The sequence below is a fragment of the Ostrinia nubilalis genome, chromosome 7 (assembly GCF_963855985.1).
Source record: "Ostrinia nubilalis chromosome 7, ilOstNubi1.1, whole genome shotgun sequence".
Lineage (NCBI taxonomy): Eukaryota > Metazoa > Arthropoda > Insecta > Lepidoptera > Crambidae > Ostrinia > Ostrinia nubilalis.
In genome coordinates, this window is record NC_087094.1 from 4,767,057 (window position 1) to 4,793,841 (window position 26,785).

Genomic DNA, 26,785 nt, shown 5'->3' on the forward strand with positions numbered 1-26,785 from the left:
AAATATTTTAAAAATGGTAGTCGTGGTAATGTAAAATATCATAAGGGGTGTCAATATTCGAAGAATTTCGTAATTTATTGTGGAACTTAAAAAATAATTGAGATAGATTTTTTTCCTTATTTTTCCTAAAGTAGTCATGACTATGACCATCCTGCGGCGCCGGCTTATCCTTGAATTTTGGGACACGTTGACTTTTCGGATAGATCCAGTTAATTCTATTACTGATATCGTTTGAAAGAGCTCGTGAAGCACTTTCAAGATCAGTAAGCAGTTTTTCGATATCTTGTGTAGTTTAGAAATAATCGAATGAGATCACTTATCGTTTCCACCCTGTATTAATAGCACTCACAGTGAACTGCTCACTAGTCTGCACTCAATAATCAAATCAATAAATAATTATAATAAAAATATAAATAAACATAAGTTATAAGTTGCACTTTCACATCTACAATAGAAAATATATCATTTTACTGAAACAAAAAAGTACAACTATTAAAACAAAAAGGAGTAATCTAGTTATGACAAAAAAAATCATAACATAGATCACTCTAATCCTGAAAAAAAAACTATATGAAAGTAATCTAATTATGAACAAAATTATGTCATAATTTAGATCAATCCACTTCATTAGATAAAAAACTAAAAAGGAGTAATATAATTATGACTAAAAACAAAGTCATAATGTAGATCACTCCAAACCTGAAAAAAAAAATGCTTCGATAGTCAAGATCAAAGGTCTTTCTAGAGCATAAATTAATTAAATCCCTCATTTTACAATCACTGGGAAATTTCGGGAGACAGTGTTTTGGTAGACAAAATCTCAATGTTTCCCTGACTTTCCAGGTGACCCCTCTATTTCACTGACTTTCCCTGACTGCTATGAGCTTCCCTGACTTTTCCCTGACTTTCCCTGACTTTCCAGAATGTGGACACCCTGATAACATTTTACTTTTTGATTATTCATCAATAAACATACCACACCTTGAGTTTTAATGCACCGTATTAATACTAATTGATATCGAAAAGATCAGTTTTTAAAAACTTGAATGCCTAGTTTTTTTCGGTAGCTAACATAATACAAAATATTCATACTGATCTTGATACTTGTTTTGCAAATTAATTTCATACAAACTTTAATCAACTCACAAACTTATCAACAAAAGCTTAAGACCAATCGACTATTTCGAACAATTAAAGTGAGGAATGTTATATATTTTGTGTGAGTTTATTCATATGAATAATATGTATATTTCAAATAACTTTAGGCTGAGTCCGCACCATAGTTTTTTCCCGCAAGCGGTAAACCGCCAAACCGCAAGATCGCCTGAAAAGTATACACTGTAAAAAGCTTGCATTAGTTTTACTTGGTTATAAAATCACGCGGTTAAAAACCGCGGCGGTTTAGCCGTAGTGCGGACTCGGCCTTATACGATAAACAATTGAAACGCTTGTATATCACATACGTCATATATTTGAAATGTGGATTTTATACTACATCCACATTCTGGATTATACGATTATTGTATTATTATAGGCTATTATTAAATAGCCTATTACCATAGAATACTTATTTTATTTGTAGCCTCAATGACAACTATCAGAATTGGCTAGAAGTATTTGTAGAAACGTATGAATGTATTCAAAACTATTAGTTAATTCTATTGCAGCATAGAAATTAAGTATTTTCACAAATACTACTAATCAATTAACAAAATTGTTAAATTAAAGACTAGTCACAACAAATATTTGGATTCGGGGTTTTAATTGTTCTGTAATATAGAGAACGCTACTGACTTAATAAAATATCCCGTTTTGACTTTAACACGGTCAGCGCAACAAATATTAAATGGTTAAATTACGAAAATGCAATTTATAATATTATGAAATAATGGCGCAAGTACACTACTTGGAAAATTGACCGAGACGTAATTGTGTAAACACCATCTCGGTTACTTTCTCCTTCCCCTACCCGTGTGTCGCCCATACTTCGGTGTTCGGGTTTGCGCTTCGTCTCAGTCAATTTTCGCAGTGTACTTGCGCCATAAAACGATTATTCCATAATCATTTCATAGCTTCAACTCACTTAAACCATATTTCAGATCACAATATAACAGGATTCTGTGACTCCTAGGGCTCGTTCCCAAGGCAATCTATAGTCTGGTCTAGCTGTTGTGCTGTGTTGCAGTCGCGTTCGCACACTCACTGCGGGCGCCCGTCGCACAGTCGCGACAGCAATATAATTACGCGCGAGCGATAAGGATGGGTAGCTTGGGGTATTGGACAAAATTCTACGTGCTCACGGACAGGGCTTTAGTAATGTAGGAACCCGCAAAACTGGACTGTCGTGTGTGAACACACATAATAATGAGTCTTTGAAATTCTAAGACCAAATACGAACGGATCGTTTTTATGCGGCACACTGTAAACGGGACGTTCGTGTGAACGTTAAACACGTATATGTACTACTAAACAGGATACTACTAAACAGGATCCTAAAAAACGGAATATCTCTGTGGGAACAAGCCATTACAAACCCATAGAATCAATGATAAATCACTACTAACTTGCAGTATAGTTCTGCCATGGATACATTCGGTAGTAACCAGTTTATACTGGTTTGGCCTGCTTTTCGTCCTTAGTGGGGTCCCCGTACAGCATGATACACATGGTCGCGTGGAGACAGGCCTTTGGAGGCAGAAACTTGTCGTCGAATGTCAGGGCGTAACGGAACATCCAGATTGCTTGATCGAATTCCGACTGAAATAGAGAGAAAGTAACATACATTAATACTTTTTCATTAAAGCTTTAACGGTCCTAATAAAAGTTGAATTAACTGTCCTCAACTCATAATATAATTTATAGTGTACCTACTAAATTTGCGAAAATGTGGGCGTAAAATAATACAATTTGTCTCTCGTTTAGATTCCTACGAATATTTTCCGGTGACATATACATAAAATAAGCTTACCAGGTAGGAATGTCCAACTGCCACCAGGAACGCGTCAATCTTGTTCTTTGGGGTCATGTAGAATGACAGGTACGACACATCTTTCGCGTCTTCTTGCCGGTTTTGCCTGGGGACAAAACACTATTTGAAACTTTTGATACAAAAATTAAGACGTCTAATTATGGTTATTTTTGAAATACGTCACAATACTAGTTTTCTTTTATATTTACAGGTGCAGTACCAATGGCACACGATTTTTAATGTATCTCTGGCGAAGCAGCGCACGCAGCAGGCAAATACCTTAGCCAAAAGGGTAAAGTGAACACACAACGTCACCCACAGCGGGTTGAAGTAGCTGAGGCCGAGCCACAAGCTATGATAGTGTTTTAGGTAGCAGCAGATTCTTCCACGCCTGGTGTAATAGATTCGCGGTCTACTCAGCGCGTGCACAGTCTGGCGCGGTTTCACACACCTCTAGGGAAACCACATTAGGAACTACAGCTTGACACTTTCCTATGCACGCTCACCTGGTGTAAATATTTGCGAGTCTACGCGTCTCTAGTCAGCGCGTGCGCAGCCTGATGACGTCACACAACCTTACAAAGTCAAAGTCAAAGTCAAAATTTCTTTATTTGTTTAGACTAATAAATAGTTCTTACAAATCGTCATATGCTCTTAAGGAGCCTCTACATGTCTCATAATCTTTTTACCCTACCAGCGCTTCGAGACCAACATTTGGCAAGTGCTGAGAAGAAGCGCCGCAACAAACTCAGTCACCACTGTCTGCCGGTTAATATAAATAAATAGAAATAGTAGTAGTAGGTACATTCGATTCAGGAGCAGTTCACTGAATTTACCATGCATTCTTGTATGGTGTATCATAAGAATGGGTATACAAGATTGCGTGGTATATTAAACAAGGTAGTGACGTGCTAATATCTAGACTTACATATTAAGGTACTAGTAGAAATGACTCGCATACATAAATTTGAATAACTTGGATTGACCAGTCCCCGAAAGCAGCGCCTGTTCACAGACATGACGAGTGAACCAGCCATCGCTTCACTCGACCATATTAGAGGGAATGTAACGACCCGCCTCACTACGCCACCACCCCAGAGACATTTTAGTGAGAATGACAATGCCAAGTATCTCTTTAAAAAAAAACTAATAATAAAGCTAAGTAACAGTCCAGATTGAGAAGCATGACACTATAACATTTGAGAAATTATTATTAGTTTATACAATATTACTTTTCATTTTAATTCTTTTTAGTGCGAGCATGAGAGGACCATAATCCTACTCCCAGGATGACTTATCATTAAGAAAATCTCGAGTTGTATAATAGGCTTTTTTAAGCATGTGATCTTTAACTATACCTTTAAATTTATTATACGGTAGCTCTTTATATTTATCAGGGACTTTGTTATAAAAATGGATACCTTGTCCCATAAAAGTGGCAAACACTTTATTAAGTCTAAAAGCGGGTATAGCCAATTTATTTTTATTTCTAGTGTTAATTTGGTGAATATCACTTTTCTTTTTGAATTCGTTAATATTTTGTTGAATAAATAGAATACAGTTTAAGATGTATTGTGAAGCGGCCGTGAGAATGCCAATTTCTTTAAACAATTCTCTAAGGGACGCTCTTGCTTTCATTTTATACAAGTATCTTATCGCACGTTTTTGCAAAATAAATATTGTTTCAAAATCTATATCTATATTACAGTCAAAGGATCACGCTACTCCTACATAGCTTGACATTTGAAGACCATAATCAGTTTGTGAACTCACAGGTATAGTTTGTTAGCGACTCCCCCGAGTCATTTGATGTGTCCACAGCGTTTGCGCAGTCTGTAGCAGTTTCACGCAACTCTTGCGTAGCCAGGATCCATAGCACGATACTAGAAGAGCGTAATCAGTCCTCTCAGCGCCTGTACGGTCTGTTAGAGCAAATCCTATGGGTGGAGACACTTGAGGGTCATAATCTGAATCGACTCACAGGTGCAGTATGTTGGCGAGCCCCCGCAGCGCGTGCGCGGCCTGGTGCGGCGGCGCGTGCAGGTGCGCGGCGGCGAAGCAGCGCACGCAGCAGGCGCCGCGCCCGCCCGCGCCGCACCACCAGCCCGCCGCCAGCAGACCCACCGCCGAGGGAGGTGGGACGCTAGTAGTTGGGCTACTAGTGGCTTTCATACTAACAGCCTAGCCACCAAGAGTACAATGAGACACCCACTGAGGGTTGAAGTAGCTGAGTCCGAGCCACAAGCTATGATAGTGTCTTAGGTAGCAGCAGATTCTTCGCACGCTCGAACGCCAAGGCCCAAGCATCTAATAAGCTTCTAGATACTGGTGGACGCGAATACCTAGGCACCAATGGCAGTGCTTTATGAGTCTAAGGGCGTGAGCAAGCGCTGCAGTGGCGCCACTACTAATTAGTTTTCATTCAAATACAAGCGCAACGCACGTCGCGCGTTTGTCATAGTAGTGACGCTGCGACAATGGCGCCATTGCAACGCTTCCTCATGTGTCTAATTTGAAGGCACTAAATGCTTCTAGTTCCTGGTATTCTGGTACCTTATGATGTCTCCTCAGCGCGTGCGCACCAGGGACATTGCAACTTCCACGTAGCCAGGATCTACAGCTTGAGACACTTTCCTATGGGTGGAGACACTTAAGGCTCATAATCAGTATCAACTCACAGGTGCAGTATGTTGGCGAGCCCCCTCAGCGCGTGCGCAGCGGCGGCAAAGCAGCGCACGCAGTAGTCAATATAGAAACGAATATAGCTGTCTGCAAATCATACTCAGGACCCTATTAAAGACTAGCATTTATGGTAGTCTTTTTACTCACAGGTGCAGTATGTTGGCGAGCCCCCGCAGCGCGTGCGCGGCCTGGTGCGGCGGCGCGTGCAGGTGCGCGGCGGCGAAGCAGCGCACGCAGCAGGCGCCGCGCCCGCCCGCGCCGCACCACCAGCCCGCCGCCAGCAGACCGACCGCCAAGGGAGATGGGTAGCTAGTAGTTGGGCTACCAGTAGCTATTACACAAAGACCCGAGCCACAGTACAGTGAGTCACCCACTGAGGGTTGAAGTAGCTGAGTCCGAGCCCCACAAGCTATGATAGTGTCTTTGGTTACCACGCAAACAACTTAGCCTCAAGAGTACAGTGAGTCACCCATTGAGTGTTGAAGTAGCCGAGTCCGAGCCACAAGCTATGATAGTGTCTTAGGTAGCAGCAGATTCTTCGCACGCTCGAACGCTAAGTATCTAATAAGTTTCTAGATACTGGTGGACGGAAACCTAGGCACCTAAGGCAGTGCTTTATGAGACTAAGGACGTGAGCAAGCGCAGCAGTGGCGCCACTGTAGCGCGCATGTCGCGCCACTATAGAGCGCTTGTCGCGCCACTATTACTTAGTTTTCATTCAAATAGAAGCGCAACGCACGTCGCGCGTTTGTCATATTAGTGGCGCTGCGACAGTGGCGCTAATCTTCCTCATGTGTTTAATTTGAAGGCACTAAATGGTAGTTCCTGGTATTTTGGTGTAATATGACGTCTTCTTCGCGTGCTAAGGACATTGCAACTTCCAAGTAGCCAGGATCTACAGCTTCAGACACTTTGCTAAGGGTGGAGACACATAAGGGTCATAATCAACTCACAGGTGCATATTGGCTGATGTTTTCTTCGCGTGCGCAGCAGTTCAGGATCACGCAACTCCTGCGCAGCTAAGATCTATAGCTTGAGACACTTTCCTATGGGTGGAGACACTTAAAGATTGTATTAACTCACAGGTGCAGTATGTTGGCGAGCCCCCGCAGCGCGTGCGCGGCCTGGTGCGGCGGCGCGTGCAGGTGCGCGGCGGCGAAGCAGCGCACGCAGCAGGCGCCGCGCCCGCCCGCGCCGCACCACCAGCCCGCCGCCAGCAGACCGACCGCCAAGGGAGATGGGACGCTAGCAGTTGGGCTACTAGTGGCTTTCATACTAACAGTCTAGCCAGGGTACAGTGAGTCATCCACTGAGGGTTGAAGTAGCCGAGTCCGAGCCACAAGCTATGATAGTGTCTTAGATAGCAGCAGATTCTTCGCACCATCGAATGCCAAGTATCTAATAAGCTTCTTGATACTGGTGGACGAAACGATAACCGAGTTACGACGATAGGCATGAGTAAGCGCTGCAGTGGCGGCACTGTAGCGCGCTTGTCGCACCACCACTAGTTTTCATTCAATTTATAAAAGCGCAACGCACGTCGCGCGTTTGGTATAGTAGTGGCGCAGCGATTGTGGCGCCTCTATAGCGTTTCCTCACACCTCCTCGCGCCTTAAAACAGTAGTCGCTTCTAGTATCAAGTATTCTGGTATCGTTTGACGTCTTCTTTGCGTGCGCAGCAGTTCAGGATCACGCAACTCTTGCGCAGCTAGAATCTACAGCTTGAGACACTTTCCTATGGGTGGAGAGAGACACATAAGGGTCATAATCAAGTCACAGGTGCATATTGGCTGATGTTTTCTTCGCGTGCGCAGCAGTTCAGGATCACGCAACTCTTGCGCAGCTAGAATCTACGGCTTGAGACACTTTCCTATGGGTGGCGACACAAGGGTCATAATCTGTATCAACTCACAGGTGCAGTATGTTGGCGAGCCCCCGCAGCGCGCGCACGGCCTGGTGCGGCGGCGAAGCGGCGCACGCAGTAGTCGATATAGAAACGGCATGTCGGCGAGTATAGCTGTCTCCAAAGCACACTCAGGACCCTATTCTCTCTCTCTCACTCACAGGTGCAGTATATTGGCGAGCCCCCGCAGCGCGTGCGCGGCCTGGTGCGGCGGCGAAGCGGCGCACGCAGTAGTTGATATAGAAACGGCATGTCGGCGAGTATAGCTGTCTCCAAAGCACACTCAGGACCCTATTAAGGACTATCAGTTAAGGTGTCGTTTCACTCACAGGTGCAGTATGTTGGCGAGCCCCCGCAGCGCGTGCGCGGCCTGGTGCGGCGGCGAAGCGGCGCACGCAGTAGTCAGTATAGAAACGGCATGTCGGCGAGTATAGCTGTCTCCAAAGCACACTCAGGACCCTATTCTCTCTCTCTCTCTCTCTCTCTCTCACTCACAGGTGCAGTATGTTGGCGAGCCCCCGCAGCGCGTGCGCGGCCTGGTGCGGCGGCGAAGCGGCGCACGCAGTAGTCAGTATAGAAACGGCATGTCGGCGAGTATAGCTGTCTCCAAAGCACACTCAGGACCCTATTCTCTCTCTCTCTCACTCACAGGTGCAGTATGTTGGCGAGCCCCCGCAGCGCGTGCGCGGCCTGGTGCGGCGGCGCGTGCAGGTGCGCGGCGGCGAAGCAGCGCACGCAGCAGGCGCCGCGCCCGCCCGCGCCGCACCACCAGCCCGCCGCCAGCAGACCGACCCACCAGCGGGGCTTCTGCGGGGCGTAAGGGAAAGCGGTGATGACACAAGGTACATTATACATTATCATCATCATCATTTCAGCCATAGGATGTCCACTGCTGAACATAGGCCTCCCCCAATGATTCCCACAAAAGCCTGCATCCAGCAAATGAGGAGATCCGTAAACGTATTAAAGTCGCTGACCTATGTCAGCTAGACGAATTAGCAAGCTAAGGTGGCAATAGGCAGAGCACATAGTACGCAGAACTGACGGCCGATGGGGCAGCAAGGTTCTGGAATGGAGGTCGCGTACCGGAAAGCGGAACGTAGAACGTCCACCCACAAAGTATACAAATAGCATTAAAAATAATTTTAATGATCGTTGTTTCAATCGAACTGCTGCTGCATAAAGGCCTCCCATAAGGATTAACACAAATACCGGTGTTCACATCCAAATGCTTCCCGCGACTTTGACTAGATCGTTGTCTTTAGGTCCGTGATGATCGAGTACTTTTCTCCCCAAATAACCATCAGTTCTATGAGTTATGTGCCCCGCCCACAGCCATTTAAGTGTTTTTTTTACAGTTTTTTAAAGAGTGCATTACTTAAATTACTAGATTCCCATGCTTATTCTTTAGAGAAACATCATTATACAGATGGCACATCAAGGTGCAGTCAACTTCAAATAGTTCGGGACACTCAAAGTGGCCAATAAGTTAACAACACCTTATTCCAATTGTAACAAAGACGTGTTGCGAACTTTTTGGTTACTTTGACGCTAAGTGTAATAGAAATACAAAACAGATTTGCAGAAGAACTTTTTTAGAAACTAGCGGCCGCCCGCGACTTCGTACGCGTGAATCCCGTTTTACCCCCTTCATCTATCTTACGCGGTTTAAATTTTTTCATACAATTTTTTTTTTCCGCTAACTCCCGTTCCCGTGGGAATTTTGCAATATCCTGTTGTAACTAAGCTTCAAGTTTACTAAGGTACCTGCATGCCAAATTTCAAGCGTCTAACTTAAGCGGCTTAGATTTTTCATACAAAGGTTTTTTCCCGCTAACTCCCGTTCCCGTAGGAATTTTGCAATATCCTGTTGTAACTAAGCTTTAAGTTTACTAAGGTACCTGCATGCCGAATTTCAAGCGACTAACTTAAGCGGTTCAGATTTTTCATACAAAACGATTTTCCCGCTAATTCCCATTCCCGTGGGAATTCCTAAGTATCCTATAACCTGCCCAGGAGTATGAAGAATAATTGTACCAAGTTTCGTTAAAATCCGTCGAATAGTTTTTGTTTCTATAAGGAACATACAGACAGACAGACAGACAGACAGACAAAAATTTTACTGATTGCATTTTTGGCATCAGTATCGATCACTAATCACCCCCTGATAGTTATTTTGAAAATATATTTAATGTACAGAATTGACCTCTCTACAGATTTATTATAAGTATAGATTAGTACCTAATTTCGAAACCCAATATAAGGAAGTAATAAAAATCATTTTACTTACAGATTCAACATACTTCGCGATCTTATACCCCAGCCCCCAGAACTCAGCATGATCAAACTCCTCAGTGAACTGGTGCATCAGACTCATCATGGGTTCCCACTTCGCCGTGTTCACCTTGCCCAAGCGTTCTAAGTAGAAGTCTTCAGAGAACTCTGGCGGGATCACACATTCTGGACCGTCTTTATCGGATGGTGGTAGCGCTAAGATTTCAGCTGGTACTCTGTAATTGTAATTAAATTATGTAACAACAGTCTTTTGTCTTATTATATTTACCCACTAGCTTTTGCCCGCGGCGTCACCCGCATGAAATTTAGTTTGTCACAAATCGTCATAAATTATAGCCTATGTGTTTTCTGGGTTATAAACAATAATACTGTAAAGTTTCATCAAAATCCGTTCAGTACTTTTTGCGTGAAAGAGTAACAAACATCCAGACATCCAACTTTCGCATTTATAATATTAAGGATAGTAGGATACTAATTAAGAGAGTACTGGTTTATTTGTTCGCTTCAATCAAAATACATCCGGATGTATCTGTCTAGATATCTCAACAATTTTCACAGCGATTAGTCGTGCGCTGTCCGCATTCAGACGATTCCCCCAATTATGACCAGATCGTCGCTCTACCGAGTAGAGGGACTGTCTACACTACGTCTTCCGCAGTCGCCACTAGAGGACTTTACTGTCCATCATGCCGTATATCACTACAAATGTTTTCCTGAGAGTTTTGTAACCACTTACTTCACATTAGTCTCTTCAAGTATTGTTCTAAAACTAACGATGTGCAACCAGTAGCCCAACTGTAAATACTGATAAGTACAATCTTCATCTTTCAGCGACAGATCTTCTGGTTGAATATCTAAAACAAAGTTGTATAAGTTAATATAATATCACCAAAAAAAAACTTAAAAAGATAGTTACGTAACTTCAAACTTCAAAAAAACTAACTGTCGTGAAAGAGTGGAGCTACTTGCCACAAGATATACCAACTCGTACAACGTATAGGCGAGAACAAGTCAAGATTATAAATTATGTAGGAAAATAGCATCTATTACCGCTTCATACAAAGCTATAATGTTACTTTGACATGCCTCACGTACAGTCGACAGCACATCAAGCTAAATACTGTGGCATTTTACGTAGTTGTAATATGAGCGACTTTGCAACAAAAATGTATGTATGTATGTACTAGCGGCCGCCCGTGACTTCGTACGCGTGGACCTCATTTAATTACTAATGATGTTGATAGATGGCGTTTCACGGCTTCCCCCGCATGAATAATTTACGAACGTCAAATTTTTTGTCCAGCGCTGAAGATTTTAACCAATGACGATGGATGGCGCTTTTTACCCACGTCTTATTTATTTATTGAAATTTAGTTGGTCACATATCGTCATAAATTATAGCCTATATGTTAATCTGGGTTATAAACAATAATACTGTAAAGTTTCAACAAAATCCGTTCAGTAGTTTTTGCGTGAAAGAGTAACAAACATCCAGATATCATGACAATATTAAGTAGGATATTAGTAGGATGTAATTATAGTCTTATGTGCCATAAACAACAATATCAACTCACCGCTACACTTCCTAGGCCCGCAGCCTTTCAGCGCGGTCTCGACGCTGCGAATCATGCTGTCATAGTTCTGTCGATGCGCTGACAGATCGCTTCGCTCGAGCGGCATGTTCTCTATGAACGCGTCAAACATGCTGTCATCCATTTGATCCACGTTCGTGGGGTCCACACGCTTGTCTTCCACTTTTTCTTTCTCTTTCTGTTCCATCATTCGGGTTAGTGTGGAACTCTCTGGAAAATAATAGGTTTGGGAATTTAGTGACAATAGGCTAGTTTCCTAAAAAAAATTTTTTAGTCCGTCAATTTTAGTATAAAAAAATATTGGACACGTATATTTTTAATTGTCAATCAAACAAATAATTACAAAGTTATAGTGCGTTGAAGTTCCGCGCGACGTCACAAACTTTTACGCACTCACTGACGTCACGGGCCTTTTCTTTAAAACTTTGGCACGGTTTATCTCTTAACATTTTCATTAGTTTTAAAAAGTGAAAAATACGTGTTGAGTAGGTTTTGATAAGCTAACTGACGGACTAATTAAAACTCTTGCTTTTTTACCCAGGAAACATCCCTATTCATAGCAGCGAAATAGGTACAGTTAGCGTCAAATAGTTCGTTAGGTACACTCAGTGGCAAAAAGTTGACAACACAACCTTATTCCAAGTAACAAAGACGTGTTGCAAACTTTTTGGCTATTTTGGGTACTTTTTGGAACTTTTTGACGCTGACTGTACCTTATTAAAGCTATCAAAAATATTTGTATTACCTCTCTCTTGACTGCTAAAACACTGTATATTGGTCATATGGCAATTGGTTCCATCTTTTTCGCAGACCATGTTGACGCCAGGCTCCACTTGAGTGCAAACATCACCACCTGTATAATCTAAAAAAATATAAATAAAAAACTTTTAATTTATTGATTCAATTGGATTTTGCATATTTTCTGATATTATTGTAATAGTGGATAGAACAAGGTTGTTTGAAAACTGAAAGTAGAGAGAAGAGAAGAGTTTATAGAAGTTATATGCCATGACATGGTGAAGGTTCTGGAGTGGCGACCGCGTACGGGAAAACGCAGCGTGAGTCGTCCACCCACAAGGTGGACCGACGACATCATAAAGGTAGCAGGAAGGCGCTGGACGCAAGCCGCTACCAACCGGGCAGCATGAAAGGCCTATGTTCAGCAGTGGACGTCCTATGGCTGAGATGATGATGATGATGATGTGCCACGAATGGAATATCATGCGTGGCAGCGGCGCGGCACAGACTCAATCAGGAACGCTCCATGGAAATATAGGTGCTCGGTAAGCTTTCAGTACCGCGTATGCCGACGAGCCGACAAGTCAGAAAACGGCCTTAAAGAAACCGATAAAAATACAGTCTTAATGATTAAACTTGTATGCAACTTACCGACTTCCTGCAAAGTGTTGATTTGCATCAGTATACAGGCCCACGCGTTGAGCAGATTCCTCGCGAGCCCGCCCAGAAACTTGGGCTCCACCCGTATGACTTGCTTCAGGTGGAACATATGGGTGTTCCGGTGTTTCTTGATCATGTTCAACTCTGCTAGGACGAAGTTTGTGGCCGGCTGCAATAATATTTGGTGAATGAATAAAATAAAAAGGGATATAATAAAAAAAACTGAAGTGTCTAAAGTGCCCAGAAGCTACTTACACAATAAAGAAAATGATATGGCGAAAAGATAAATTATGGCGAATACATCGGGACTGTTCCTACTGTTGCAACTCCTGTGTAGCCAGGATCTACAGCTTGACCGCCAATAAAAATCCAACCAATCCCGTCAAGTTTGTCCCAGGAGATAGGTTAAATCAAATACATAGCAACTCAAATACTTTACTATGTTCGTCAAAAGCCAGTATTTGTACGAAGTCCAAATTGCCCACTCTTTGCAGGGAGACTTCTATAAATTAAAAATGTCAGATTCGAGAGTCTATTCCTTACCTCATACAAACTCGCTCTGAACGACTCCTCAGCTGTCAACAGCGATTCATCAAAGTACCCCATTTCCAGATACACAGAGGCCATGGATGTGAGCACTATGTCCTTGTACTTAGAGTCCACAATGCGACTCGCGGTCATCAGGCAGTGTAGGGCGTTAGCGTTGTTGCCTCGGACGCGCCAGTAGAGTGACGTCAGTGTGTATAGAAGCCATCTTGGCGCTAGATTCTGCAATGAAAAAATATACAGGGTGATTAATTGGTTAATCAAATTAAAAGATTGATTCTACTGCTCAAATGCAACTTTAAAAACCTCAGAATAACCTAGGCCTCCACCATTACAACCCGATCAAGTTGGCACTTGGCTGTCGTGACGTCACATCGACGCTCTGGTACGGACGGGGCGAACGCAGGGAGATGTGCGACTGAGTCCGAGGGAGAATCGCATTCCAGCGATGTGCGCAATTAACTTGACCGGGTTGTATCAACCAAAGGTCATTTGTCATCCTCTACTGCTGAATGTAGGATCTACCGCTTTGACTTTCAGAGAAACCGTTTGCAAGCGTCTAGCTTCTTCCTAGCCCTATTTAATGATCAGCTTAGTATCCTAAGGGTGGATTCGACCAAACAAGAGTAAATATTAATCTCAGAATAAATCGTCAGTTATTCGACATTTTGACATATTGAAACTGTCAATGTGCCAGTTATACAGGAGTTATTCTCGGATAAAAGTTTGGTCGAATCGGGCCTAAAAAGATGAAAGTATACCAACCATTTGCATAGCCGTGTAAATGCGATGGCCGATCTCGACGTCTTGCATTTTCTTCACCGATTCCACGTCACCTTCACTCACGTACTGTTGAAGTTTTTGCCTCAAGTAATCTGTGTTGACCACCATGTTTGTTATTTGCTGCCTGTAATTAAAATTGTGATCATCAAGAACTTTAATTTATGACTATGACTAAAGCCTGGTCCAACATAATTACGCGCGAGCGATAAGGATGGGTAGCTTGGGGTCATTGGACAAAATACTACGTGCTCACGGACCAGGCTTTATACGTTTTGCAACTTTGAGTAAATAACATAAGTTGCCTTATTGAATGACACTAGTGTTTTTAGGCGATACTTACTTGACAGTTCTCCTCTGTGTGAAAAACGAAGCTTCCTTATCTTGTGGACATATAGGCGGATGCCAGGGTAACTCATGCTCCTGGTTCGCTGGCACTCCGATCTGATCAGTCAGTAGTGCTTTTAACCTAAAAAATAATACAATTGGGACTATATGTATTATAGTATACCATTATTAGTAGTAGCAGTAGCATAGTAAACTCATGGTGATCCAGATCATCAATCATAAACGAAATAATAGAGCGCTAACTACATGTAGTATAGTTCGCTCAGCGAAAGTTGAGGCGAACATGATATTCACACTATTGTAATATTGGAATACAGAACACACACAACACTTAAACTTCAAGTTCAAATATCGAATAAACTAGCTACCTCGCTCTTGCTAAGTGTGCAAGCGAGACAGAAAGCACTTGTCAGTTAGACTACTTGTGTTGTTCACCTCAACCACAAAATATAACAGAAGGTAAACTCGGAGTTTCTCTCTCCTCAACTCTCGCTACGCGATCTATACTTGGAAAGTCAGATTGTTACTCACCTAATTCCTTTATTTTCAAATGGCAAGAAAACGGGATAAATAGCTTCCACATGCGGAGGGAAACTAGGAGCATTTTCCTTGCAAAATCTGTTAGAAGGCCAGTCTTTTTCTCTATCAAAGTCTTCTACATTGCGATTCACTTTCATTGTTGTTGGGTACCTAGAAACATGAATTAAATTTTATGACACTTAGGAGAGCCTAGAGTGAATTTCACACAATCTGATTTACTGCTTGATTAGATTGTCAAGAAGAATGTCTTTTGTGCAATTTGCGTGTACAAAACTGAAATATACTAGGGGTGGTGTCCACTTCTCTCACAAGAAAAAGAAAAATCAAAAGAGAAGAAAGAGGTAAACTTACAACACATGTCCATCATAATAGTTAACCATATGTTCATTAGTCGAACTTGCTGACTTTGTCTCTAAATCTGGCGCAGAAGTGGCGTATATTGGTTTTTCATCTGGAGGCTCGTACATAGGGACTGAAAAACAAATAATTACATTAGTTTTTCAAAGTATCGGTTTGGAAAAGGATATCATTTTTATTAGTTTCATTCTCACTTTGGATATCAGGCAGCATATCTGAAAACACAGGCATGGGCCCAATCTCCTTGGCGATTGGGCCATCTATTTGCCAATCCTTACTAATATCTGGAGGCACATAGTTTTGTGCCAAGTGAGCATGTTTCTCCACATGTTTCACAAGTCTGTTGAGGCTCAACGCTGAATCGAGAGCATAAACGCCTTTGCGTTCTAATTTTTCACCGAGTGACACTGGACCGTCCAGAAAATATTGGATCACTGAGTTTTTGTCACCCTCCTTTTTTATATCCTTTATGTCAAGACCGGTCAATGCAGACATTTTATCACAATTCTCGTCCAATTTTGTGTAATCTGTAAAGTTTCATACCAATATTAATACTGAATTCATCATTGTTTTAAGGTGAATCACGAACTACATTAAAAAATCATAAAATGATGTGATAAAATTCAATCATAGATGAAAATGTATTAAAATATAAAATTGTTTTTCAAAATCGAAAAATAAATAAAACAACAAAAAGTTGTTCAAAATTACATGAATCAAGAATTACCAAAATCCTTTACATCTTTCATTGTCCTCAAAAATGCTGCCTGAGATTTGAGCCAATAAGCTTCTCTGCTTTGGAATGCAATCAATTCTTCACGTAAAGTATCAACCAAACTAAAAAATAATACATTTGGGTAAAACACATTTTTTAACCTTTTTTATTATATCAGTTTCTTATCAAGCTCCAACACAAAATAGTTCCAATTAGTTTAGATTGTGCAATCTAAGAAACAGATATTATTTTGACATTTAAAACATGAACTTTAACAGTACTTACTCTTTAACAAGTGCCATTCTCTGTCCCAATGCAATATGGCATAGCATACCATATCTGTAATTTATGCCTAGATCAAAATCGGGGTTGATCTTTAAAGATTCATCTAAATGCTTCAATGAATTATTATATTCCCCTAGTACAGCATATGCTGTGGCAAGAATAAAGTGGCTCGTGTGATATTCAGGATCATGGTCTACAGCTGCACCAAGTACTACAATTGCATCTGATGTCTTCTTGCTGCGATGCAAAATTGAACCAAGGCTCAAAAGAGCGACATCTTTGTATTTCCTGTAATAATGTTACTATGTTACACACAAACAAAAATGCATGAGCAAGAAAATATTTTCGCCCAAGCAGCTTCAGCGTTCAACTGTTCTTGAAATTACTTACCTAGGTGCATAATGCACTGCGCGACGACTGCACTCCATGGCTTTTGGTGCATTGCCTCTAACTCTCCAATATAATGAGGCCATATTGTAGTGCAGCCATGAAGAACTGTTTTTCTTTAAACATACAGCTGCCCAGTGCCCAAACTGGTCCACTGTCATGATAGGAGATATCAACTCCGGGAGAGCTAACTCTGGATTTGCAGTCAAGTTTTCTCTTTGTATCATACCCTAAAATAAGTAATTTACAAGGAAATAATAATTAAATATTTTCTTGCAGTATCTGTACAATAATCATAATTTTAATAAATATAATAAATACAAACCTGTAAATGCTCAAATGCATGCATGCTAAAGGTCAAAGAAGAAATCTTTTTGCAGTCCGGTACTTCTGTATCATGACCATTTGATGGTTTGTACAGCATATACTCCTCATCGGCTATTTTCTTAGATTTACCGTCCTCCAAGAATGAAGCGTACCAATCTAAAAAGGTGAGCTGCCCTGCTTGTATACAGTTTTCATTGTATGTAGAGATGTCAGATACATCAGACTGCAGTTTTATATCAGTCCACAATTTATTAATAAACTCTTGCCTTTTCGACAAATCATCGTACAGATTAAAGATGTTGTCCCATCTTGTGTCTTGGTTCAGAAATGCAAGCAAGTCATATGGGTGGGTCATTTCAAATGGAGAATCTTCCTGGAAATGAAGTTAATTAGTATAACAGTAAGACAAATAGTGGAAATGTTTAATAAAACAATAGCAAGGTCTCTCTACACTTGTATTTGTTTAGATACTGATGTAACATTTTTCTAAGAACTTCTAAATGCTAAATGAAAGAGCCTTCATGAGCGGTAAATATAAGGCGGCCAACTTTATAATAAGTCAATGCGGGACACCCACCCCTATCCACAATAAGACTTAGGATTTGTTGGAATTGTTAATGGTGTACTTAAATTAGAAACAAACAACACTACTACCGAATTAACATTTAATAACAGCCGTACACACACACACGCTTGATCATATTATACTGCGGCAGCAACGTCGCGCCGCGTCTCGTCATTTGTATTTTGATGTGGAACACTTTTATGCGAGCAAAACGATGGGAAACGAGGAATGCGGGACATACGGAACGCCTCGGACGATTTGCGGGACTATTTTATTAAATATTGCAATGCGGAATTGCAACTGTCATTACGGGACGGTCCCGCAGAATGCGGGACGGTTGGCCGCCTTAGGTAAATACCACGTTAACTTGGACAGTATGGTCGCGGCACCGATAACTTCAAACAGTTATCGAGAAACCGCAGAAGGTCGTAATTTCCGTGGTGATTTTGATAGAATTACAACTATGTTGTAAGAAACAGAGTTCTGCATCTCGTTGCATCACCAACCCTATTGCTATTTAGTCTAGCGACTAAGATGATTCGTTGCCATTTAAATGGGGAGTTAATAAACGGAAACTGTTATCATACCCGTGGTTGTATCAGGCCACTCTCGGTCACCATCCAGTGGGTTGTAGCCTGGATATTCATTGTACACGAACTAAACAACCACAAAAACACCATGACCTTCATTTTTATTGTGCCGCGAAACATTTTTGATAGCCAAAACTATGCCATTTATTTAGAAAGATTTTTTTTTTCGTATTTTCATATTTTTCGCTGCTGCGAAGAAACAAGCAAATCATAGAGAAAAGTAATGAAGCAAATTTTACTGACTGACAGCTGCTGTCAGTTATCTATCTTTTTTTTTTTTTGTGGCAATCAAACCTCTCTGGGAGGTTTATTTCTGCCAATGTCGAGTGAAAAATATTGACATAGTTATCAAATAGAACGTGGGTGTTTCAGTTCTATTGATTTTTCATGGATTCCGTGGAGTCAAGTATGCCCGTAAGCAGGTTTCGAGACGCCACCGGGTCCAAAGCGGGTTGTTCATACGACAACCCACTCGACACTCGATGCGCGCTCAAATTCGAAGTATTTCAATGTTTTTTATAATTTATCACTTCACTGCACTTTAGAACACAAAATAACACCAAATTTGTACACTAAAGTCCATTAAATAATAAATTGAAACCATTAAAACAGATCGACCATGCTTCCCGTTCAACTACCCTCCACGGAATTTCCAGTTATCTATCAAACTGTGACGCTGCGCCGGTTCTTTTCATGACTGTAATCTATCCGCAGACATAGTACCTACTGTAGAATTTATTAAGCGATGTCTTGGCCAGCTAATGTAAAAAAATCCAAAAGAGGAAGTAAGTGGTGTGGAATGGCGCCAAATATTGAATTTTAATTAATGTTCAGGGAAAGCATTTTCCTCCGTTTTTTATGTTAATAATTTAGCCAAAAATTGACGCAAGAAATAAAACTTTACCAATAGTCAATTAATTTTTAGCGTTAAGAGTTGCATCTCAAAGTAATTTGTAAATTATAAATAACTTGAAAAAATCGAATTGCCTAAGACGGGAATTGAAAGACACGATGATTTTTTTCAAGTTATTTATAATTTTCAAACATCAAATCCTCAAAATTATCATTCTGAATTATCACATTGAGAAATAAATTTGATTACACGTACTTAGTGCATTAATAACAGTTATAAAAATACTATTTTGTCATTCTTTTGTTTCTTTTAGCGAAAAGAGTTCAGTAAATGTAAAATATTGTAGATCCATACCATATTAAATGTAGTTATGTAGCTAGCTACGTAACGATTGCATCCATGAACAACGCAATATTATCCACAGCAGAGGGGTGCTCGGAGTTACCCCTCGCGTAGCGCTCAATGCGCAGGTCCAAATAACCTCATTCAATCCACGCCTTAGGTCATCCACACGATTTGCCATTGTGCTCTTATTATTACAAAACCACCCGTGTAGGTAAAGCACAAAGGAATTTTACATCAAAGACGTCCCCGAAAGTACCATCTAACGCTAAGTGATCAATGCTAACGATACCTCATGGACGCGTGCCCAATCTGGTCAATGTTACGTCGATCTGTCCTGGAGTACAGATGAAGGCAAACTATTTGAGGAGTATGTGATTTTCTAAAGTGCACAGCAAGAGGAAAATGGTAAATGACGCACAAGTACAGTCGCCACCAAATTTGGTTGTGCGTGAAGAGGACGAACGCACAAACGATGCGTGCAATGTAAATAGACCCGCGGCAAGATTGGAGTTTCAGGTGATTATAACCGTCATTTGTTTTAGTGCACCGTTCGATATTCTAAATTTAACTCGCTTTTGTTTCGTTTTAGGGAATTCTGTGGACATGCGGTCTGAGGGAAATCTGTTTAGCTGCTCTTTGGCTTCCATTAGGTGCTTTAATATTTTGTTACGTGACAGCTTCTATATTTCAAGCAGATGACATACACGAAACGCATTGTAGGGTAAGTACCTAGATGCATTATGTCTCTTTTTTATCTGTTCTCTTCTCTACAATATCCCAGTTATAATTAAATTGGTTTTTAATGGTTTTTTTTAAAATAAACTAAAAATGTAATGATTCTATAAAACTGTACCCCTTGAATCACTTAACTTTTAACTAAGTAATTAAAAAGCTTAATTTATACCAGTCGAAATTGACGCGGTTACCTAAAGAGGATTACAAACTTACACAAACTTAGTTATTTTTTATTATTTTCATAGACGTATTGTTGTTACCTCCAGGTTTACAATGTAGTACCTTCAATAAGTGCGATTACGGGCATCAGCCCGCAAAGATACGTGTGGAGGATATGCGTCGCGTTCCACCTCGGACCAAGATTGTTGATAGGATCCCTGTACTACAACTACCACAAGGAACGCACTGCGTATATCGTCGACGAAAAGGTATAGTCTATTTTCCCTCCTATTCTTGGAATTTTCGTGTTTATTGGCGTTTTAGCTGTAGACGTTGGTACAGGACATTGTTACGGTAGGAACGACAATTGAAAACAGTCCAATTATAACTACTCACAATGACTTACACCAGGCCTGGCTCACTCCACGCGGTACATCCGATAATTACCTACAGCGAAGCGCCCCGCCGGCGGGTATTATATCAGTCGAGTGTCACGCGCGCGTCCGTCAGGACGCTGGCGTGGGTTGTAGTACCTAATTCTATGATCGAAGTATTATTTAAAAATGGACATAAAGAGAAAGAAATATTATTGTGCGGCGTTCGGGTGTTTAAATTCGAAAAGAAATCTACCGGATTTATCTTTTTTTTCGCTTCCCAAAGATGCTGAAAGGTATGTTGGCCATGTAGGTAATCAATAATTCTTAGGATAGTATAGGAACCTAACCTACCATGACTACTGCTCAGAATGCGTTCGTTCGTTTCAGCCAAAAATGACGTCCACTGCTGGACAAAGGCCTCTCCCAAGGTTTTCCATAATCAATGCGTACTTACCTACATACGTACCTCATTACAAATAAGTAGATTAATTATTTTTTTACTAGAAACTACTAGACAGCAACCCTAACAGCGTAAGAAGAGTTTAGAGGCACGCGATAGAAAGAGACAGAACTTGTAGGTGAATAAAATTGTAGGTACTTAGTGCTGTGCGAGCTGAATTCCACTGTATCGCGTCGTAGCAAGACTCGCATTTATTTAAATCGTCTTGCGGAGTAATCCTTCTGTACCTGTACTATTACTTATTCTGTGCTTACACTTAAAAAAAATACTAATACAGGGTGTCCCAAAAACAATGGATAACCCTGTAACCATCGATAGGCCTCGCCATGATCTCCCTAACGTCCATTTTTGACCCTAGTAAAAATATCACCGTTTTCAAGATTTTTAAGTTTTTGTGCATTTTTAGAAAATTGCCATCTGCAATAACTTTTTCTCATGCCATTTCTACAAATAAGGATACTTTTCAATCTAGTTTTTTTCCTTATCACAAGGGATAGTTAGGCTATCATAAGAAAAGATCAAAGTTCAACAAACTACTTTAAAAGTATGAAAATTTTAAGAAATTGCAGAAGAGAAGGAAAAATTAATTCATTGTCTTGCACTTTTGATCAGCCATCGTGTAAAAAAAATGTATGAAGACCATCGTGCCCATTACCTTAAAAACTTCCTTGGTTAATTGAGATTCTAAAAAGGTATCACAAGCCTATGTACTCTGTATTATTTTTATCTTATGGCTACTTGAATAGCAACTAGTATGAAAACTGCAAAAATGAGTTTTTCTCGTAATAGTTAAACTAGGACTGCATAGTGGCATTAAATACAAATGGATAATTTTTGGCGTAGGAATTTTAATAAAGCAACATTTTATCATCATCATCATCATCATTTCAGCCATAGGACGTCCACTGCTGAACATAGGCCTGTACCCCAATGATTTTCATAATGACCGCTTGGTAGGGGCCTGCATCCAGCACCTTCCTGCTTACCTTTATGAGGTCGTCGGTCCACTTTGTAGGTGGACGTCCAACGATGCGCTTTCCGGTACGTAGCCTCCACTTGAACCCTGTTGCCCTATTGGCCGTCCGTTCTGCGTTTTTTTGATTACTTAATTTTTGTTTTACACCTTGCCTATAGACAGATACCCGTGATGATACACGGCTCGGAAACGTGGATTTTTTGCACAGCGTGCTATGGAAGGGGCTATGCTCGGGTTTCTTTACGAAACCGTATCAGAAATTAGGAGACCTGTAAACGGACTAAAGTCGCTGACATACCCCGACGGATCAGCAAGCTGAAGTGGCAAAGGGCAAGGCAGAACTGAGGCAGCAGGGTTCAAGTGGAGGCTACCTACCGGAAAGCGCATCGTAGGACGTCCACCTACAAAGTGGACCGACGACCTCATAAAGGTAAGCAGGAAGGTGCTGGATACAGGCCCCTACCAAGCGCTCGTTATGAAAATCATTGGGGTACAGGCCTATGTTCAGCAGTGGACGTCCTATGGCTGAAATGATGATGATGATGATGATAAAATGTTGCTTTATTAAAATTCCTACGCCAAAAATTATCCATTTGTATTTAATGCCACTATGCAGTCCTAGTTTAACTATTACGAGAAAAACTCATTTTTGCAGTTTTCATACTAGTTGCTATTCAAGTAGCCATAAGATAAAAATAATACAGAATACATAGGCTTGTGATACCTTTTTAGAATCTCAATTAACCAAGGAAGTTTTTAAGGTAATGGGCACGATGGTTTTCATACATTTTTTTTACACCATGGCTGATCAAAAGTGCAAGACAATGAATTAATTTTTCCTTCTTCTCTGCAATTTCTTAAAATTTTCATACTTTTAAACTAGTTTGTTGAACTTTAATCTTTTCTTATGATAGCCTAACTATCCCTTGTGTTAAGGAAAAAAACTAGATTGAAAAGTATCCTCATTTGTAGAAATGGCATGAGAAAAAGTAATCGCAGGTGGCAATTTTCTAAAAATGCACAAAAACTTAAAAACCTTGAAATCGGTGATATTTTTACTGGGGTCAAAATTGGACGTTAGGGAGACCATGGCGAGGCTTATCGATGGTTACAGGGTTATCCATTGATTTTGGGACACCCTGTATATGCGGGTGAAACTACGATAATATTTTCATTACACTGAAATATGCAGTTGACTGTATCAAAATGCCGTAGTCGACGTAGTCAGACTACGAATTTCGTAGCTACGCTGTAGTCACTGTAACGAGTGTAATGCACTGCTACAACTTTAAGGCTGGGTTGCATCATTTTATTATACTTTACCTAACTTTAACAAACGTCAAAAATCTGTCAAACTCCAAACAAAAAGCACCGTTTATCGTTATACTTACGGTCAAAGTTAGATGGTGCAACTCAATCTATGTTTCCAATTTATTTCTAACAGATTTCGAACCGGTTGCCAATTCCTGATTTTTTTTTCAAGCATTGAAGTTTCTCTACTTTAGATGGTTTTGTGTTAATGAAATTGGCAAAGTGACAGGAACGTGTAATGGACACTGCAGGTAGAGTTCTGCACTGTCGTTACGCAACATTTTCTTTAGTGCCAACATCATCTTCAACATAAAGCCAACGGTTTTTACGAGAAGAATAATGTTTATTTTTTACACCTGTAGGCCTAGGATGCGCGCCGCGATAAGCTATTATTGTGTCATTTTATCGATTTTACCTGATAAGCCCATACATTTGTCGTGTAAAATCGTCGATTAGATTTTATCACGGCGCGCATCCTAGCCCTGTTAAACTCTGTCAGAGTAAATACACTCTGTTTCGTAAAGACTTTCGTAGCACTTGTCTATTGCCGTTTCGTAGCTGAAACATTCGTAGCACTGTCTAGTAGTCAATAACTGGTTATGTGCACGAAAACTGAAGAAAATTAAATTGTTCGTTTCAGACTCGAGAATTAGCGGTAAAGCTGGGCGAAGCGTGCTACTGGCTCAATTTTATAGAGTTGTTTGCGCTCACCGGAGTGACGTACGTTTCCAATAGGGAAAACTATTGTGAGTATACTTTTTCTTTGCTAAGTGATACTATAACGAAATGTTTTGTGATGACAAATAAATGTGTATTTTTATATTAGGTATATTAAATGAGACTCCTCTGAAACAATCAGTAAGCGAGTTTGTTAAAAACGCAGACAGTTTTACAAGTTTCGATATAGTTTTTTGAATTACTAAACATTCTTCTTTGTCTAATTTGAACTGAGTATTATGTAGATGTAGTTGAACCAATTTAAGTACCTACTAAGCTCAGCGAGTCCGAGTGCTCTTTCTTTCAAAAGGTCTCGATAATTCAAATAAATTCGATAATTCGTGGGTTCGATTCCCGCCTTAGGCAGTTCGATTTTTTCAAGTTATTTATAATTTTCAAATTCAAATAAAGTTTGATAACAAAGCTGAAAGCTCATAGTAATAGCTAGTAGGTACTTACAGTAGGTACGTGTACTTTGCCAGTTTTGCCACTATCGGCGGTGTAATTTTATCATTACATAGGTAACATTTAAAGTAAAATATTTCGTAATGCATTGATGTTATAAGAGTTCAATTTTCCTTTTCCAGTCATTCACGAGAAGATCTTCATAGTGTTCATGATAGTGGCGCTCCTTCACATGCTATGCCGAGCCCGCGTCGGCTGCATCGGCAGCGACGTGGTTGAGCCAGTTCGGACTAACAAGTTCGTCTGGACTCTGTTCTACGTGGCCATAGCCGCTACAGTGGGGCTGATCATATTCTTCCTGCGGCACAGGCTGCTTTGCCGCCCTTTAGGTAACGTATTATACCTTCGCTATAGTAGTGATGTGGTGGAGCCAGTTCGGACTAACAAGTAGGTCTGGACTCTGTTCTACATGGCCATTGCTGCCACTGTGGGACTGAATTAAATGCTTCCTGCGGCACCGGCTGCTTTGCCGCCCTTTAGGTAACGTATTATTATGTCTTCGCTATATACATTTGTACAGATTTAGCACTGACGTTCAGCTGGACCCAGTTTTTACTCTGTTCTGTGTGGCCATCAATCGCTTTAATTTGCTTATGTGTGTAAGAAAGTCTTAAAGTGTTTACCGTACCCACCCTATTTGGCCAGAGTTGCGCTACAGTCAGACTACGAAATTTGTTTGGTCTTGTGATTTTAACGCGATCCGCCAAACTTCTCAACACAATGGAGCTTATCACTGAAAAAACTCCGTGATTCGCATTTTGCATAGCGATCCCTACCACATTGCAGTTCCTAAAATATTAACTTTGCAGTCCTCTAGCACCCCTGATCAGCCTCCAAAATTCCCAAAACCTTACTCATCAACCCTCTACACCTGTTCCAGCGTTCACCTGGTTCTCCGTTTGCGAGTACATCCTAGCGACCGCCAACATGGCGTTCCACGCGCTCATCGTGCGCGACCTGCCGCTGCATCAGCTGCAGGTGTCGTGCCCCACGCACAGTAAGGACAACTAGGCGGCAATATGGCTGCTACGGTCGTTGTGCAATGGTCAGTTATTTTCGAATTTCGAATCACATTGTTCGATTATTACCTATTTCTTTTGTTTTTTTCGCAATGGTCAGGAATTTCAACGAAATTATAATGTTCGATTATTTCTTTTGTTTCTTCTTTTTTATTCAAATCAGATAGCCAGCCAGTATCGATGTGTTGTTTGAGTGCCACTATTGAGAGACCCTTCAAATCGAATTAATCAATCAAGTTAATTTGAACCTCTTTGCGCTAAACCAATAGTAAGAGAGTGGAGTTCTGAGAATACGGGACTTGGAAACTTGAGAAACATCCTATATACCTACTTAAGTGAAAGGCCACCTTTCGCCAGTTTTATTAATAAATCCAGCGTTTTATAAATCAAAAAATATTTGACCATTGCACAACCAGATTTACATTGTTTTCCTAATATTTGCCAAAATTGTAAACTATTTACAATCATCAAAAAGTGCTTCGAAATGGGGTTTACACTATTGGCAAAGATAAGACAATCTGTTTAACTGTCTTTTTGCAACTAGGACGATTTTAGAGCTATTTTGATTGTTACTGTGAAAGGGAGCGAAACATTACAAATGTCTTCCTATAACTTTGTCAAATTCAATTATGATTGATATTTCCATTAAATTAACGTGCTTAATTTAAGTTAACATTTTTTTCTACGTAAAAAATCGATTGCCTTACGTGGGAATTGAATCCGCGGCCAATTTCTTGCCGGGTGACTTTTTTAACCATTGAGTTAAGTGCCAGCAAGTAAGTTAGAACTTTAAATTCAAAAGCTCTAGTAGGTATTTGAATAATAAAATATTGTTCAAGGAATGTATTCCTACCTATTAGAAAGATATCCCTGAAACGTACCCAATCAATCCTAGTTGCATTAAGCATGAAAAATACCATCAATGTATTATGTATAAAGAAGTTAATTACTAATATTAATGTCGTTCAATAGAGTTTCCCAAACAGTCTCTACTTATCTATACAGGGTGTCCCAAAAACAATGGATAACCCTGTAACCATCGATAGGCCTCGCCATGGTCTCCTTAACGTCCAATTTTGACCCCAGTAAA

At 40.7% G+C, this 26,785-nt stretch overlaps 2 protein-coding genes and 1 long non-coding RNA gene across 3 annotated transcripts; 1 reads left to right on the forward strand and 2 right to left on the reverse strand.

Annotated features, from left to right (window-relative positions):
* Positions 1 to 2,480: 2,480 nt before the first annotated feature.
* On the reverse strand, positions 2,481 to 5,039 carry LOC135073554 (uncharacterized). The gene is made up of 3 exons (XR_010257639.1): positions 4,950 to 5,039; positions 2,969 to 3,074; positions 2,481 to 2,757 (listed from the first exon to the last, which is right to left on the reverse strand). It is a non-coding gene; the product is annotated as an uncharacterized LOC135073554 (long non-coding RNA).
* Positions 5,040 to 8,198: 3,159 nt separating this feature from the next.
* On the reverse strand, positions 8,199 to 18,476 carry LOC135073475 (tetratricopeptide repeat protein 17). Its single transcript, XM_063967659.1, has 17 exons — positions 18,276 to 18,476; positions 17,122 to 17,496; positions 16,800 to 17,026; positions 16,410 to 16,697; positions 16,137 to 16,246; positions 15,604 to 15,936; positions 15,404 to 15,524; positions 15,044 to 15,202; positions 14,508 to 14,633; positions 14,150 to 14,291; positions 13,382 to 13,606; positions 12,830 to 13,007; positions 12,186 to 12,302; positions 11,423 to 11,650; positions 10,585 to 10,702; positions 9,844 to 10,063; positions 8,199 to 8,360 (listed from the first exon to the last, which is right to left on the reverse strand). The coding sequence occupies exons 1-17, from the start codon at positions 18,396 to 18,398 to the stop codon at positions 8,199 to 8,201; spliced, it is 3,252 nt and encodes a 1,083-aa protein (XP_063823729.1). The 5' UTR covers positions 18,399 to 18,476.
* Positions 18,477 to 19,634: 1,158 nt separating this feature from the next.
* Positions 19,635 to 25,902, forward strand: LOC135073113 (post-GPI attachment to proteins factor 2-like). Its single transcript, XM_063967155.1, has 6 exons — positions 19,635 to 19,992; positions 20,066 to 20,197; positions 20,478 to 20,639; positions 24,135 to 24,240; positions 24,799 to 25,005; positions 25,557 to 25,902. The coding sequence occupies exons 1-6, from the start codon at positions 19,879 to 19,881 to the stop codon at positions 25,685 to 25,687; spliced, it is 852 nt and encodes a 283-aa protein (XP_063823225.1). The 5' UTR covers positions 19,635 to 19,878; the 3' UTR covers positions 25,688 to 25,902.
* Positions 25,903 to 26,785: the final 883 nt, after the last annotated feature.